We start from the raw sequence: 15832 nt of genomic DNA, 5'->3' as shown, positions 1-15832 counted from the left end.
AGTCAGAGAGCTCTGAAGAGAAACGAAACACAAAGTAAACCAGTAAACAGAAAGTCAATGTCCAGATGGCACCATCCTGGCTGCCAAGAACACTGGCCCTGTTCCAGCAGGATTTTATGGTCTGGATGTTGGAAGAGAGGGGGTGTGGAAGGCAGGGGGATCAGGGAGGAAGGAGAGGGGAGAGAGGGAAAGAAATAGAAAGAGGGGAGAAAGAAGGAGAGAGGGAGAGAATAGAAGGGGGAGAAAGATGAGAGGCAGAAGTGGGTGGACAGAGTGAGGCAGGGAGAGGCATCAGCATTTGAAGTTGTTAGGTGGGTTTATAGAGAACGAGATAAGCTACTGCCCAGATTAAAAATCTTCCAGGCCTTTATTTTAAGCTGCCAGGCTTTTGTATCAGGTCAAGAGGATGAGGAAGAAGCTGCCATCTTGGAAGGTGACCTTCTTATTACTTAGTTATGGCTCCTTTTCCTATCTGTTTGCCTATTTGAAATATATCTAACTGCTACTCCTTCAATATTACTTCTAAAATTTATGTACAGGCCTGGAGAGACAGCTCAGTGGTTAAGAGCACTTGTGATTCTTGCAGTAGACCAAGGTTCTATTCCCACCACCCATGTGTCAACTCACAACTGTCAGTAACTCCAGTTTGGGGCCGTCCAACACCTCTTCTGGTCTCCTCAGGCATCAGGCATGCATGTGGTGCCCACATGCAGGTAAAACACTCATATATACAAAATAAGAATAAATAAACCTAAATAAAAAGATCTTAAGATGTTATGTACTTATACTTTTTATAACAATTATTTATTGATTCCTTGGGGATTTCACATCATGCACCCCAATCTCAATCACCTCCCTGTCCCTCCATATCTATCCCTCACCACTGCAGTATCCCTCCCCTGAAAAAAAAAAAAAACTTTGCCCAAATGAATTAAAAACAAAGCAAACGAACAACAACAACAAAAACCCACCTTGCTCCTCCATCTTTCCCATCTCTCCAACACCTCTTCATTTGTTCGAGTGGCATTGGGAACTGTGGTAAGTCAGGCATTCTACCCATTTGTCCAGTCAGCCACACCTGCAAAAGTTCATTGCAATGAGTCATTGGTCTGGTTCAAGGCCTCTAGCACTCCATCATCACTGGACCCTCACAAAAATTCCTTTCGGATTTCCTGCTATTGATACCCTGAGTCATGGAGATCCTGAGGCGATCTCTCCGCAGGACCAGTCCCTTCTTCATGCAATCCAGCAAGAAATAGATGGGGTAGATGTTAGGGTGAGCCAACCCAAGGCCCAGGATGTGGGTCTGGGTTGTAGCTGAGCTGGTCAGTCTGGGCTACTGGGACCACTTCCCCCCTCAGGCAGGGAGCAGAGCCAGCTCGTCTATGCCCACAACATCAGGGCCAGCTCTCCCACACCCTTGGTGAGGCGTGGGGCCACTCTTCAAAGTGTAGGGGCCAGCTCTCCCATGAGGAGCTGGGTCAGCGCCCCTACTGTAGTGTCCAGAAAGTTGTAGGGCCAGCTACCCTAGGGCCAGTGAAGGGAGGGACCAGCTCAGCATGGCCCTCAGATTTCAACATGTATGGTTCCTATTACTCACTGTGGTAACATGGACCATGGACATCAACAAAGACTCCAGTTGCAGCAGGATCACAAACCCAGATGTGGCCCTTGGCAGCAGCCCTGGCCTGGATGACACCATGACCCTGGGTGATAGGCACGACTTTGGTGGTGGCACAGTCCTCAGACACCAGCACAGCCACAGATGGCAGCCTAGACCCTGGGCATCTGTGTGGCCTTTGGTGGCAACTTGGGCCACGGACATCAAAACAGACTCCAGCTGTGGTAAGACCACAGACCCAGACATGGTCCTCAACAACAGCTCAGGCTCAGATGTCACCATGGCACCAAGCAGCAGCGCAGGCCACTCAGATAAGCATGGCCCCTGTGGCAGCATGGCCCCCAGACACCAATACGGCCCCAGCTGCCAGCCCAGACCTCTGAAGTTGGCATGGCCTTCGGTGGTATCAGGAGCCACGGACATCAACACAGACCCTGGCTGCAGTAGGGCTACGGACCTCGATGGTCCTCAGCTGGGATGTCACCATGGCTTTGGGTGTCAGAGCAGGCCACTCAGATCTATATGGCCCCAAGCTCCAGCATGACCCTCAGACCCTCCCCTGGCCTCAGGTAACTGCCCAGACCCCACGTATTTGCATGGCCTTCGTATTAACAGAAGCCGTGAACATCAACACAGATCCTGGCTGTGGTAGAGCCACATGGTCCTCAGTCATATCCAGGGCATGGCCTCAGTGGTAGTACATGCTACTCAGATCAGCACGGCACCAGTTGGGTGACTAGACCCCAGGCATTCAGTGGTTACTGAAGTTGTGGACATCAACACAGACCCTGACTACTGTAGGGCCTTTGACCCGACATGGCCCTTGACAGTAGCTCAGGCCTGGATGCCGTCATGTCCTCTGATGACAGCATAGGCCACTCAGATCAGCATGGTTCTGGATATATATATATATATATATATATATATATATATATATATATATATATAACATATATATTAGCTGGTTCCTAAAATGATTTTCTTGTATGCTTCCAAGAACTCCTAACAGTGTATTTATCTAAAATGTCTATCAGGCACCCAAGACCAAATGAAACAACACCTGTCTCCTAGGCCAGGCGGATAGCTTTATTTCTTATAGGGTGAGACCCTCCTTTCTTATACAACCTTACTATTAGACCCCTAACTTCTTACCTAACCACTTCTAGGAATGCAGACTGAGCACATAGATCCCATTTTGACATACTAACCGGTCATTAGCACTCAGTAGACCTCCTCTTTTACCACTCCCATTTTAGGTTGTAAAAGAAAGCCTGGTGGTCACCACCTGAGGAAAATTCTTACTTGCCTTTATGACCCCGTAAGAATTCAAGCCTGGTGACCTGCCAGAGGATTGCTATTGCTTGGGTTTATAACTGGATTCTTGGGGAGACTTGAGGAGAACAAAGAGAATAAGGAGACCAGAGGAGGAGAGAGAGAGGCAAAAAGAGAACTTAGATGGGGAAGAACTAGATTAAAGGGCTAGAAGAGAGTACTAGAGGAACAAGATGGAAGATGAGGAAGAGCCAAATGGGGAAGAACAAGGTGAGAAAGGAGATGGGAGAGGAGCTGAGATGGGAAGGAACTAGATGGATGAGAACCTAGATGGGGCAGAACTAGATGAAGGAATTAAGATGAAACTTAGAGGGGACCACAGATAAATGTAGAGAGAAATCAGGCAAGAAGGAAGCTAGACATGAGAGCAGAATAGAAACTATGTAGAGAGAGAACTGACTCAGAAGAATAAAGTGTGTAGACTAAAGAATTTCGTGTGTGTAGATTCATTTCCTATCCTCAAAGGTTAATTATCAGCTGGTTGCAGATTCTTCTGGGACCCTGGGAGGGGACTATGGAGGGGCTGGACCCCCTTGGGTCCTCGTTTCTCACCATCTTCACTTCTGCAGATCTGCCTCGTTCCACAGCACATGAATCGTTCTGTTTCTCTGTCTCCCATTCCTCCATCATCTGTTTGCTCATTACAATGGCACCTACCTTGCGACGCCCTTAGAACTAAGGGTTGGAGAAATGATTTGTCCGTGAATGGCTAGATTCACAGCCAAAAGGACAAGAATTATGACTAAAGAGTCAAATTGGTTACAGAGTCTTTCTATCATGAGTTCCTGAAGATGAAGAAATGAAGGAGGACCAAAACCAGGCAATTTCATTAGTTAAAGACACCAATCAAAGATTGCCTTCAGCCTAGAGGAAAAGATGGTGTCGGGTTACTTTTAATACCTCCTGTGCTCTAAAACCTCAGGAGATAACCTCTTATGTTCTTGTTTTGTACCTCAAACTTGTGCTGACGTCTGAGGAAATAACTGCTTGTGAACAGGACGTTCTGGTCAGACTTCCTTTTGGAACCACCAGCTCCCAATAATGACATAGAGGCTTATTATTAATTATGAAATTCTGGCCTTTAGCTTAGGCTTCTTCCCAACTAGCTCTTACAACTTAACCCATTTCTATCAATCTTCATTCTACCACGTGGCTTTTTACCTCTTCACCATTCTGTGTGTCCAACTCCCTCCTCATCTCGCTGGCATCTCTTCCTTTCTTGCTCTCAGCGTTCCTCTCTCTCCCCAGAAATCCTGACTATTCTCTCTCACCTAGCTATTGGCTGTTCAGGTGCCTTAGGCAGGTAAGGCAAAGCACAGACACATTTTCACACAGTGTAAACAAATATCCTGCAATATATTTGGACATCAGAAAATCTGGGTGACACTCATCTCCAACTACATTGACAGTTGAGTACCCCAAATAACTGTGTTCAAAACCTCTCTGACTGCATTTCTATTAACTCATATTTTGATAGTATACATTTATATTTAATATTTTACACTACTGTATTGATTATATATTATATTTTATATAATTAATATATTAAATTTTTAGTATTTTTTTAACTTAACCTTGGCTGGCCTGGAGCTCCCTATGTAGACCAGGCTAGCCATGAACTCATAGAGATCCACCTGTCATAGACCCCCCAGTTATAGGATCAGCGTCATGTACTACCATACCCATCACCCAAATATTTTTATTTTAAAATTTTTCTGAGATGTTTACAATTTTCCTTGGCATATGTTTCTAAATGATAAAAAATAATGCTAAATTTCTTATTCTTGAGGATGATGATATTCCGTTGCTACATGCCTGGGGTATCTACATTCTAAATCCAAACTCTTCAAGCCTGCGATTCCATCTCTGGAGCACTGTGACGCCCTCTTCTGACCCCTGGAGGCACCTGCACTCACAGGCACAGACCCATAGCCAGTCCCACTCACATACATATAATTAAATATAATACAAATAAATCTTAGAAAAAATCCAACTCTGCTTCATAAACTGTCTGGTCCTGAAATTCTTTTTGGCATCAAAGCTATGAACCTAGCTTTGGTTTGAGTCAAAGATCCCTGAAAACCTAGAGCAGAGATTCTCAACCTGTGGGTTGTGACCCCTTTGGGGGGTCGAACGGCCATTTCAGGGGGGTGCACATATCCTGCATATCAATATTTGCATTCTGATTCATAACAATAACAAAATTACAGTAGCAATGAAATAATTTTATGGTTGGGGGTCACCACAGCATGAACAACTGTGTTAAAAGGACGCAGCATTAAAAAGGTAGAGGCATTTCTTTCACTGCCGACGGTGGCAGTGGGAGGTATCTGTCCCCACACCACCAACAAAAACATCTCCAGATTGGAGCCTGTCGTATGAGACAGCCTGAATCCATGGTCCTGGGTCCTGGTCTCTCATAATTGGCTTCAGAATAAACGTCTCTTATTGCCAGAGAGGCGAGAAGTGTGTTCACTTCAGCTCTCTCCGTCCCGACTCTGTCTCCTAGAGATTCAGTCTCTGGATCCTTAGCACACAGAATCCTCTGACCTGGCCCTGGTGACCCTTCTTAAGCGATAATCTCAAAACTCAGACTTGTAGCAACATAGGGCTCTCACCTATCCAATAGATCACTGCCTGGCTGTGTGGATAGCACGCGGAAGGACTGGTAATTGGAGGAGCGAACTGCAATAACACCCAGGCGGGGCCAACCGTCCCCTGAACGGTATTTCTTCCTCTCAGCTGCTAAGTTTCTGTCTTCCTGTGGCTGCAGCAGTGTCTAGGCTCCGAGATGTGTACTGCAGAGACTGCAGAGGCTTCTGTGGGCATGCTCAGTACCACAGACCGCCTGAAGGAGGGTATGTATTTAATGCATTTTTGAACCGCACTACGAGAGCGGAGAGGTGCTTTGCCAGGGACGGGACCGGACCGGGGAGGGCAGAGGAGCTGAACCTCAAGCCTGTCACAGTGGTTCGCTGCAGAACCAGAAAACGCAGAGAGGAATTTAGCTAAGAGGTTGTTACATTAGTTATTCCATTGGAGCATATAATACTTAAATAGTTCTCGCACAAGAGAAATGAGCAGTGGATTACCTTACAAAAGCCGGCGCCACGGCTTTTTTTCTTTGTACTTAGCGTTCTAGTGCACTCGTTTCCCTGGGCTCTGGTAAAATACACTCCGGTGAATTGCACCAAGTTCCTGTGGAACATGCCTGCTCTACTGGTCTCATAGCAAAGGCAAATTCAAACAATAGCTTCGCAAAGTGCATAATGACAGAAGTTGCCTGGGAAGCTGGGGTTTTTGTTTTGCAGATCCACTGTAAAGAAAAAAAGGAATGCAAGGAGGAGGCATGGGGCGGGAGGCTGACCCCATCCAGGACTAAATCCTTTGCATTTTGAACTCATTGTAAATTATGGAGAGAGAATATAATAGGATTTTCTACTTCAGTCTTCAGAAAGGAAGCAAGATGGTGTTTTCTTGCATTTTGAAAATGTCTATGTTTCATTATATTTCATTCTTTTTCCTTCTTCCCTGTTCCTTCACCTTATTTTTTTTTCATTTAGGGAAAGAATATTGGATTTTGAGAAAACAAGACTGATATTTACCAAAATACAAAATTCATGACAAATGTTAACGCTTATTACTTACACCAAGTATTCTTCTAACTGAAATTATTACTGTTATTATTAATATTAACTATTGATGTTGCTGCTACAGTCTGCTGTTGATTGATTCTTTGAGAAAGTCTCATACTATATCCCAAGCTGGCTGATAATTCCTGCTCCCTTTGCCCCAGCAGGGTTGACTTTTGAAACCAGATACTTAGCCAATGGGAACATACCTGCTGCTAATGTGGAGCTTCCGCCCGAAGGGCAGCTGTTGTATAACTGAAGGCATTTGAAACTCCACTCTGTTGAAACCATAACTGGTTCTGTGAGTGAAGCAACTCTTTTTTTCTTTCAAGACAGGGTTTCTCTGTGTAGCCCTGGCTGTTCTGGACCTCACTCTGTAGACCAGGCTGACCTCAAACTCAGAGATCTGCCAGCCTACCTCTGCCTCCTGAGTGCTGGGATTAAAGGCTTGAGCAACCACCACCTGGCTTTTTTTTTTTTCTTTTAAATAAAGCTAAAAATCAGATCAGCAATATTTCATTTGTTTGTTTTTTGAGAGATCATTTCTAATATTGCTTCCTAATAAAGATGTGAAATTTATGTTCTAACTGTGCTGTGGGAGGCATTTGAATTTAGAAGGAGATACATGTGTATACACTATGAGAAAGGTGGAAGAAAAAAAATTTACCATTTATGTATCAAAATGAAGAAGACAGTATCAGACGTTATACCGCTGTAAATACAGAGGATTCTCAGTAAATCTTGCTGTTAATAACGTATAAGAAATGTCTGCTATGAAATCCTGTTGGAATTCAGTGGAAGGGAAAAAATTACCTTTTATATATCAAAATGAAAATGACAGTATCAGACGTTATACCACTATAAATACAGAGGATTATCAGTAAGCCTTCCTGTTAATAACGTATTAGAAATGTCTGGTATGGCATCCTGTTGGAACCTGGGTGATTAGATGCTTAAAGTTTCTTCTAGAAGATGTATCAGGTATTGTTCTTTAACACAATCCCAAACTCTTCATTTTGGTTCTTTTTCTTTTTTCTTTTCTTTCTTCTTCTTTTTTAAATTGACATTTTACAATTAGCACACCCTTTTATTGTTTCATTAAGGAGACTGACTACATTAGAAACTCCCTCAGCTGTTTTCAGAAACACTATACATTATAGTGACCTCTTTCCTACTGTGCTTTGATACCAGAGTTGATAATCTCTTTATAGCAAATATTGCCTCCTTCCTCTCTACTCTCCCAAACCGGTAAGAGATATTTATACCTGAGTGTGTAATGTAACACTATTCACAGTAACCTGCACATGGAACCCACCTGCATCTTGCAGTGAATAAATGGGGGAAATTGTGATACGTACTATAAGAGAGGATGAGACAATGTCTTTTGTGATAACATGGGTAGATCTGGGTGACACATTGAGTAAAGTTAATCAGACATTGAAAGTCTAACTCTGCTCATCAGTTAGAGGAATTAGCTAGGAGTATATATTATTTAATCAGAACTTGGAAGAGGTTCTAAGCATGATGCAAAACTCAGAAATCATAGGTAAGCCTTGATATTTCAAATTTGAAGGTGTTTAGACATCTGTTATGTTTTAAGAAGTAATCTTGAAGATGGGGGTGACAGGAGGAACAGAAAGCTAATGAAAATCAGTTTCTCACATGCAGACATGGAGCTGGGTAGTGAGCACATGAGAATTTAGCATATTGTTTTCTCTATTTTTGTATAGGCTTGCAATTCCCTATAGTAAATGCTTTGTTTTTAAATGTTAAAAAATAGAAGAGAAGAGAAGAAAACATGAGGACTTATAGATGAATGGACCTTCAGGAGACCAGTAAAACTAATGGGCCATTATTGGGAACATTAAAAGATGCTTTGATATCATCTTAGTAGAAATAAAAAAAAAATGGAAATCATGATAATTGAGTTTCTAAAGACATTTTTGTCGAATATAAACAACAAAAAAATGAAGTTTGAGAACTTCATATGTAGTCAAAATCCAAAGGTCATTGTATAATGCTTACAATCCTGTAGTCCTAAGTATTGTCTTTCTTATTAGTTTAAGCATAAACTCTCTTCTCACTTGGAGATATATGAAAATGAGCAAATATAGTGGTTAAAGTCAGTGGAAACTTTTTTTTTTAAAAAAGTATAGTTTATATTCAGTAAAATTCATTCACTTGGTGTACATTTCTGAGTTTTGAAAACATATACTCATAATGTCTCCATCACAGTGAAATATAGACTTATAGCTCCACCCAAATTCCTCTGAGGCCCATTGCAGATTCTTCCCTGACACTCGCTTCCTCTTTTCCCAAACCATGGCCACCCCTGACCTGACATTTCCTTTTCCAGAAGCTGTTCACATAGATTCTTACAGTCTGGTAGTCATCCACATGTGACACTTGTGTGTCAAATACAAATAGTTGGTCTTAGATTTCTGTTCCAAGCATAATTGGTCCATGAATAGTTCTGGATTCAGAAATATAAAAGCAGCTCATAATACATCTGCTTTTATTTTGCAGAAGATTAAGAAAAGCCAATGGGAAAACTTGTGGATTAGACTAGCTCAAGCAGAAACAATTTAGTGACAGATGGAGCTATAAAAAAAAAAAAAGAAGAAGAGAAAAAAGAAAACAAACAAACAAACAAACAAAAACCCCATAACTCTGTAATCAGATTCTCAAGATAGGCTCAGAAGAGCTGTTTTTATAGCTCATTGCTCTAGAACTCTTGATGACCTAAGCCTAAGAAACATTTGGACAGTGTGAGAGATGGGCAGGAGCAAGCATATGCTGCAATTTTTCCTTTTGAATGTCCTACCCACACTGCTCAGTAAAATTGATTTACATTGTCAAAGTTGGAGGATATTTGGCTTGTTGCAAGATGTGAATTTTAAAAAAAAATTTAATTTTTTTAAACAAGAATCTCCAGAGTTACTGTCAATATTCACATGTAGATTTTATTTTTTAGTGGAAACATGGGTTTTCATTTCTCTTGTGGGAATATGTGGGTAGCAGGGCCAGGGCATATAGTAAGTGTATTCTCATTTTAACAAACTGATGATGTTTTTCAACTGTCTTTTCTCAAACCTGGTAACACTGAGCATATTTAATGCACGATCTTTGTTAGCCAGTGTTCAAGTATTTGACTCACTTTTATTCTTCCTCTCTTTCTCTTTTTTAAACCAATGAATTCTCAGAACTCTTGGGATACAACTTCTTTTTGATCTATGTCTTGCAAAAAAATTGTTTTTCAAATTCCTTTTGCAGGACTCAGAGAAGAGGTTTTCTTAATTAGGCCCAAATCCAAGTGTTCCGTTTTCTATAAGGTGGATAAGTATATTGGTATTATACCTGAGACATTTCTGTTCAAGACTAGTTCACAGAGATTTTTCTTTTCTCTTTTCCTCAGATAGTTTTATAGTCCTAGGCTTCATGCTTGGATAACATTTTATAGGAGGTAGGAGAAGTGAGCTTTTAGCACATGGATACAGATTGTCTAGGTGTATAGGCAGAAGGCGCACACAGGAAGACGTAAGAGTGGAACAGCATTCAGTGTGCACAAAGATCAGCCTCCTGAGATGATGGCATGCAGTAACCTCTGTTGCCAGAAGTTTTCCTGTTTCCCGGCCTGCCGGAGGTCGGGGACAAATCTCTCCCACTTGCGGTCTCAAGTAAACATACAAAGGGTTATATTAATTATAACTGCATGGCCATGGCTTAAGCTTTTAACTAGCTAGCTCTGTATCTTAAATTAGCCCATAACTATTAATCTATGTATTACCACATGTTCCGTGGCTTTACCTGCGTCCCATCACATGTTGCTCCTTGGGCGTCTCGCTGGCGTCTCTCTGCGCCTTCTTCTTGGCTCGCTCTTTGAATTTCCTGCCTACCTCTAAGCTGCCTTGCCATAGGCCAACCGGCTTTACTTATCAACCAATCAGAGCAACACTTATTCTCAGAATACAGAAAGACATTCCTCCATCAAACCTCATCTCCCCAATATGTCCAACTCAGTTAAATGTCAGGCCCACATGTTTGACTTGTTTCTCAAGTTGTTTTGGTTTTCTGTCCGTTCTTTTGGTTTATGCATCTATACTTTTGCCAAAACCGTACTTTTTATGTCTTTGTTTCTGTCGCTCTGTGATTAGGTGGTGTCATTTCTGCAAATTTGGCTTCTTTTTTTCTAAACTGCTCAACAAGACTACTTCTTTTGCATTTTCATGCAATTTGAAAGTTATCTTGTCCTGGAGAGAGATGGCACATGCTTAAAAGCATTGGCTGCTCTTACAGAGGACCCAGGTTTAGCTCCTAGTACCTTCACAACTGTCTGTAATTCCAGTTTCAACATCCTTTTCTGGTCTCCTTGTAGATCAAGCATGCACACCATGCTCAGACATGTAACGAGTCTTTCTTCGTTTCTCCAGCTCCCAAATAATGACATAGAGTCTTCTTATTAATTGTGAAAGCTTGGCATTAGCTTAGGCTTGTTTTTAACTAGCTCTTTTTACTTAAGTTTACCCATTTCTATTAATCTATGTTTTGCCTTGTAGCTTTTTACCTTTCTTTCGTTCTGTATGTCCAACTCTCTCAGCGTTTTGTTGGCATCTTGATTTCTTCTTCTCTTTCTTTCTCTCCTCAGAAATCCTACCTATCTCTCCTAAATAGCTATTGGCCATTCATCTCTTTATTAAACCAACAGAATGTCCCTTAGCAAAGACACATCTCAGTGTACAAATATTCTGCATCACAGACATATATGCAGACATATGCATAAAGTAAAAATAAGTTTAAAATGAATACAATAAATAAATGCCTTATTTATTTCTTTGAAATGCCCTATATCCATAAATGTGTTGGGAAGAGTTCCTTCAATTTCTAACTTGCTGAGAGTTTTTGTTATTTTGGACTAATAATTTTTTTCCACACGATTTTGACAAACTTGTTAAAATGCTCCCATATTTCACCCATTAATTATGTCACTATGTTCCATTAAATTTATGTGTGTGTTTATTAATTTATTTATTTACTAGGTTCTTTGAAACTGATCCTTATGTAGTCCAGGTTGGCCTCAACCTCCTTATGTAGTCAAGGCTGGCCTTGAACTCCTGACTCTCCAGCTTCTGCCTCTTTAACACTGGAAATGCATAAGTGTACCAACCTGTCTGTCTCTTTGACTGGAGCAGGAGATACACAGGCAGTCATGAGCTGCTGCATGTAGGAGCTGGGAGCCAAACTTGGGTTCTCTAGAAGAACAACAACTGTTCTTAACTTCTCAGCCAGCTCTCCAGTCTCTTGTTGATCCCTCAGTCCTAGCCAGTCTGTTCTTATGGAACTAGAACAATGGGTGGTTTTTGTTGTTGATTCTTTTTTATCCTAATCTTCACTATTTCTATTTCTTGCTCCTTTATTGGCTTTTAGTTCAATAACTGGAAGGCAACAATTCTGTTTCCCTTTCCTCCAGTCTTCTGTAAGCCAAGGACATCATTTATGAATCAAGACCTCCCACGGAGGGCATTTGCAACAGGGGAGTACAAGCCAGACCTACAGATGATTCTGGGCAAATTTATCTTTTTCCCTAAAAGGTTCTTGAGATTGATACTCTCATACTTACGTTTTCAGGTAAAAAGCTCCAAGGAAAATGTCTCAGGATCATCTCCCCCGAGTCCCCTGCTAAGCTCTACTGCTGTTATGCAGTGATCGCCATCCTCAGTGCAGCTGTAATTGCACTGTCTGTTGCATTGTCAGGTGAGTGACTCATCTCCAGATTCTGCAGCTTTCTGTCCACATCCACGTTGTCACTTAGACTTACTGACCACTGTGAGCCAGGCACTGTGGGGAGGGCTGGAGAGAAAACTCACTGGAAATTCCTGTTCTCTAGGAACTTGGGGTCTAGCAGGAAGATGCAGTGAAGGAACAGCACAGGCTGTGGTGTGCACAGGAGGCCAGGCTCAGCATCCCTGGGAAGATGGCATTCAACAACCTCCAGAAAGATGCAGGAGATATATGTCTACTTGGGGGAACTATTCAAGGTGGAGAACAAGGAGAGCAATACCTAAAGGAGGAACCTTAAGGAAGTATGAGAACAGAGAAGAGTAATATGGTCAGGAAGATACAGCACCTCTCGCCATTACCCATGGTTTTAGTTACCATGTTCAATTGTATTTTGAAAGTATTTAATGAAAGGTTTTTGAAATGATCAACAATATAGAACTCCCTACTCCTCCAACAGAACTTCCTGCTCTCTACCTGACCTCTGGGACATCCTCCAGACAAGGTCAGGTAGAGAGCAGGAAGTTCTGTTGGAGCGGGAGGGAGTTCTATATTGTTGAGCTTGTAGAGAAAGGTGCTAGGCTATGGCAGACTGTGCTCTCTAACAGGCCAGCAATGTATTCCAAGATATGAACAATCCCTTAGTCAACACATCCACACTGTGTATACAACCTTCCCAATAGTCCTCCTGTTACCTCAATTATCAGTCTGACTGTCAAAGTCGGTGTCCATACAGAGTGCTTGTTGCTCTAGCAACTCCTACTGCAGTGAACAATCATAAAGCACAAAAAGTGATGATATAGAAATTCACTTCCTGGGAGCTCTATTTTCTGTGAGCACCCAGAGAGATTGGGGCACAGCCCCTAGATGGGATGTTTTTAGATAAAGGACCATCATGCTAAGGAGAGGATTTCCACAGATCAGTTAGGAAAACTACAGTCACATTCACACCTCATAGCTGAGCTTAGTAGGCTATGCCAATTCTTGTTATAATTCATTTTATTGTCCAAATTCTAGAAAACAAAGAACAAGTCTCAATCAAAAATACCTATGCTGCTTGCCCAAGAGATTGGATTGGATTTGGGAGTAAATGTTTTTATTTTTCTGAAAATACAAGTAATTGGACATTCAGCCAGACCTTCTGCATGGAACTGGAGGCCCAGCTAGCTCGATTTGACAGCCTGGAGGAGCTGGTAAGAAAGGACCGGGAATTGGTTTGTTGTTTGTTCTGTTGAATGTGTATTGCCTTGAGGTAGAGTGGTTAAAGATGAGGCACGAGGAAGGATCCCACCCCACACAGATGGAGACATGGGGAACATGTGAGTGTGTGTCATTTGCTGATGGTGACACTTCTGATTGGAGCCCTGAGACAGACATTCAAGAAACATTCTCTCATGTAGTGCTCATAGTCAATCTGGAATCCCAGATATGCCATTTTACTGAGATACCTGATGGTCTCATGAACATTTTGCTCCAAGCCACCATATGTTGCATCCTGAAGGTGATAACTGTTAATAACAGCAAGGAGAGGCTTAACCAGAAACTACCCCAACCACAGAGGGATCTGCCATTAAAATCGGTACTTTAACTCAAATGAGGTACTTATGAATTATAGCTGTCAACTGGATCCACGGAGAACTGAGGGCTATTATGGCTCCCAAGTCTGTGTCCCTCAGTTACACCCTTCTGTCATCTAAAGAGGAAGCTGTGGGGTGGGGACACTCAAGGGTCATCTGAAACAGAGACACACATATATTCGCTTTGCATGTTTTATGACAGAATTTCCTGATGAGATACAAAGGGACTTTTGACTACTGGATTGGCCTGCGCAGGAACTCACCAGAGCACCCTTGGAGATGGACAGACAACACTGAATATAACAGCTCGTATGTTTTAAAACCACTTTTCCTTCTACCGTGTTCATGTGTTGTGTTTGTGTGAGCTGTGGTTATGAAAGATGAAGGCTGTGGCATGTGAAGCCAATGGTACTGCCTCGGAGGTATATTCGGCATCATTTTTAAAACCTTTACTTAGTGTGATTTTACTCAAAATCTTTATCATGATGACGGCATATGAGGTAGCTCTTGTCTGCTCCTGCACCAATTTAAACATTTTTGTTGTTGATAAATGCCCTGTTTGGAATGTAGACAGAATCTCAGATGGTCAATGAGAGCTCTGAAACCTCAGGAAGTCACTGCAGAAGTGCTAGCCTGAGGCTTATCAGTCCACTGTGTGCATGGCTGCACCGGTTCACAGAAGCAGAGACTCTAAGAACATCGGAAACCTCCTCTGACGTCTTGTAATCAGAGCGCACCCAAGACAGTTCTTGGATGTGAGCATAGCTGTTTTGAATGGAGCCATTATACTGGAATGGTAGATCACAGACCCAGTCTTGTCCATCATTAAAGCCCTTTCAGCAATTTACTAAGTGGGTTTCCCCATATGTAAAATGCTTCAAAACAGAATTGAAAATCATCCTCAGTGAGGCCACCCATGGCTGTAGTTTATTTGAACATGGCAACAAGCACCAGTCCAGTGCTTTGTACACACAGTTCAGGGTTCAACATGGACGAATGACAAAGGTGTGGTGTTCAAATCAAACCCTGAGCATGTAAAAGTCACTAGGTGTAAATCTTGTGCAGATGATTCCTCCTGGGCTCTGCCTTCCTTTGATTCATATTACAAGCAGTGGAGACAGGCAAGATTTCATTGCGGGGGGGGGGGGGGAATGCAGTTCTGCGCTCTACAGATCTACTGTTTTGGGTTTATTTTCAGGGTTCCCATCCGAGGAGTGGAAGAACATGCTTACCTGAACAACAATGGCATCAGCAGTGCCCGGGTCTATGCAGACAGGAGATGGATCTGTAGCAAGCCCAACAGCTATACCCTCCAATGCCAAATTCCGTTTTCTCCTTTCTAGTCTTTCCTAAGAGATGCTTTGTAACCTGGTATCTACAGTTGCTACTCTGTCGCCCATTTGCCAACATTGTTATCAAAAGGAACTGTTAATATTTCTCCGCATCACAAATGAAACCCATCTTGGAGAACTGTACACACAGGAGTTTAGAAGAACATAGACGAGTCTAAAATAGGTGTTGACACTCATATCTTAAGCCTAAAGTACAATTAATGTTAGTGAACCCCACTTTTATGATATGAAGTTTTTGTGTAGACCGTCCACCTTTTGAATTTATTTGTTTATTTATTTTAGATATATCATTTTATTTTACTTTTTTTCATTTTACATATCAACCACAGTTCCCCCTCCCTCCCCTCCTCCTGCTTCCCCTCCACCTCCCCCATGCCATTCCCCCATCAGCTCCTTAGAGAGAGTAAGGCCTCCCATGGAGCATCCACAAGGTCTGGCACATCAAGTTGAGGCAGGGCCAAGCCCCTCCCCTCTGCATCAAGGCTGAAGGAGGTATCCCATCTTAGTGGGTAGGCTCCAAAAAGCCAGTTCATGCATCAGTTA

The 15832-nt window shown here is 42.2% G+C and overlaps 1 protein-coding gene across 1 annotated transcript; it reads left to right on the top strand.

Moving 5' to 3' along the window:
- Positions 1–5729: 5729 nt before the first annotated feature.
- Positions 5730–15538, top strand: LOC114701420 (C-type lectin domain family 2 member D11-like). Its single transcript, XM_028881507.2, has 5 exons — positions 5730–5811; positions 12211–12336; positions 13378–13553; positions 14140–14246; positions 15136–15538. The coding sequence occupies exons 1-5, from the start codon at positions 5745–5747 to the stop codon at positions 15278–15280; spliced, it is 621 nt and encodes a 206-aa protein (XP_028737340.1). The 5' UTR covers positions 5730–5744; the 3' UTR covers positions 15281–15538.
- The last annotated feature ends 294 nt before the right edge of the window (positions 15539–15832 follow it).

The sequence above is a fragment of the Peromyscus leucopus genome, chromosome 3 (genome assembly GCF_004664715.2).
Source record: "Peromyscus leucopus breed LL Stock chromosome 3, UCI_PerLeu_2.1, whole genome shotgun sequence".
NCBI classification, from domain to species: domain Eukaryota; kingdom Metazoa; phylum Chordata; class Mammalia; order Rodentia; family Cricetidae; genus Peromyscus; species Peromyscus leucopus.
The sequence above is the reverse complement of the archived record's forward strand: the minus strand, read 5'-3'. Positions and strand labels throughout refer to the sequence as shown.

Bases quoted from the DNA above. Each gene is read 5' to 3' on its own strand.
- LOC114701420 (XM_028881507.2), top strand. From the start codon at position 5,745: ATGTGTACTGCAGAGACTGCAGAGGCTTCTGTGGGCATGCTCAGTACC. The intron at 13,554-14,139 runs GTAAGAAAGGAC...GTTTTATGACAG, and splicing joins TTGACAGCCTGGAGGAGCTG to AATTTCCTGATGAGATACAA. The intron at 14,247-15,135 runs GTATGTTTTAAA...GTTTATTTTCAG, and splicing joins AACACTGAATATAACAGCTC to GGTTCCCATCCGAGGAGTGG.